Consider the following 1,510-nt stretch of genomic DNA (forward strand, 5'->3'; position numbering starts at 1 on the left):
CTTTAAACCCTAATTGTTTGTGACCCTTGTTTGTGTGTTTATGCATTTATGCATACGTGCATCCTAAACATCATTTTTTACAACAAAGTTTTCAAGGAACTTAGGAACTTTTGTTGCAAACATTAGGTTTATCATGAATTTTGGAAGGAAAAAGACTCAAAAGTACACTTTCAAGAGTCATAAGACCTAAGGAGATTGGGATCTTTGGTTGTTGACACAGAGGATTTCAGCAAAAGATATGCACATTTGCTCTCTCTTTTGAAGTTCAACATGGTTGATGGACTTCTTTCTACTTTGATTCAGTTTTATGATCACTGTTTCACTTTCCCCGACTATCAGCTGATGCTAACACTTGAAGAATACTCTCATTTGCTCGGTGTGCCTATTTCTAGTCAAGCTCCATTTTCTGATTTGGAAAAAGATCCCAAAGATCAAGACATTGCAAAGGCTACTCACTTGAAGATGTCAGAGATCAAGGATCACATGCCATAAAAGGAAAAATGCTTGGTTTGACATCTAAGTTTCTAATGAACAAAGCTCAGTATTTTGCTAGAATGAGGAGTGTGGATGCGTTTGAGGCTATTTTTGCTCTACTTATCTATGGATTATTCCTCTTTCCTAGTTTTGATGACTTTGTTGTCATGGATGCCATCAAGATCTTCTTAATAGGAAATCTAGTTCCTACTTTGCTTGTCGATGCCTATCATTATATTTATCCGAGGAATTATTATAGCAGAGGAATGATTACATGTTGCGTGCCTATGTTGTACAAGCGGTTTATTTCTCACTTGCCTAGGTCTCATGCTTTTTGGGATCTTAAGGATGGTCTTTTATGGTCACAGAAGATTATGTCGCTCACACATTCAGATATGTTTTGGTATAGTCGTGGCTATGATGGAGTTAGTATCATTGATAGTTCTGGAGGTTTTTCTAATGTACCTCTTCTTAGTACAAAAGGAGGCATCTGTTACAACCCAATCGTAGCTCGTAGTCAACTCGGTTATCCAATGAAAGATAATCCAAAGAATATTCACTTGAAGGGTTTGTTCTTTAAGGAAGGTGAAGATTTCAAAGCGCTCAAAGAGAAGATTGTGCATGCTTGGCGCCATGTTCATAAGCTAGAAAAGAAAGTTTTAGGGAAGACAAACTATGTCTCCTTAGAACCTTATCTTAAATGGGTGCAAGATAGGGCCAACAGCTTGAAAATGCCTTATCCTCACCAAGAGCATTTGCCTTTATCTAACAAATAACCTACCTATATCTTCATGACTGATGTAGAGAAGTTGAAGATTGCTTTGACGAACGCGCATCGAGAAAGGGATGCTTGGAAGAACATGTATCAAGTCATCAACAATGAGGATGAAGAATTTAAAAGGCAGTTGAAGATGAAGAATGAAAAAGAGATCTCCAACAAGAAGAGGAAGGTGCAAGAGGATTTATTTTCCTCTGGCATTCAGTCAGATACTCCTTGGAAGTTGATCATGGACAAGCTTGTGCTCGAGAAGGCTGA

The 1,510-nt window shown here is 37.9% G+C and overlaps 1 protein-coding gene across 1 annotated transcript; it reads left to right on the top strand.

The window, feature by feature from the left end:
- Window positions 1-500: 500 nt before the first annotated feature.
- LOC127092276 (uncharacterized) lies at window positions 501-1,250 on the top strand. Its single transcript, XM_051031123.1, has one exon. It carries the CDS (start codon window positions 501-503, stop codon window positions 1,248-1,250), a length of 750 nt encoding a protein of 249 aa, XP_050887080.1.
- The last annotated feature ends 260 nt before the right edge of the window (window positions 1,251-1,510 follow it).

The sequence above is a fragment of the Lathyrus oleraceus genome, chromosome 1 (genome assembly GCF_024323335.1).
Source record: "Lathyrus oleraceus cultivar Zhongwan6 chromosome 1, CAAS_Psat_ZW6_1.0, whole genome shotgun sequence".
Taxonomy (NCBI): Eukaryota; Viridiplantae; Streptophyta; class Magnoliopsida; order Fabales; family Fabaceae; genus Lathyrus; species Lathyrus oleraceus.

Coding starts and splice junctions, on each gene's coding strand:
- LOC127092276 (XM_051031123.1), top strand. CDS start 501: ATGCTTGGTTTGACATCTAAGTTTCTAATGAACAAAGCTCAGTATTTT.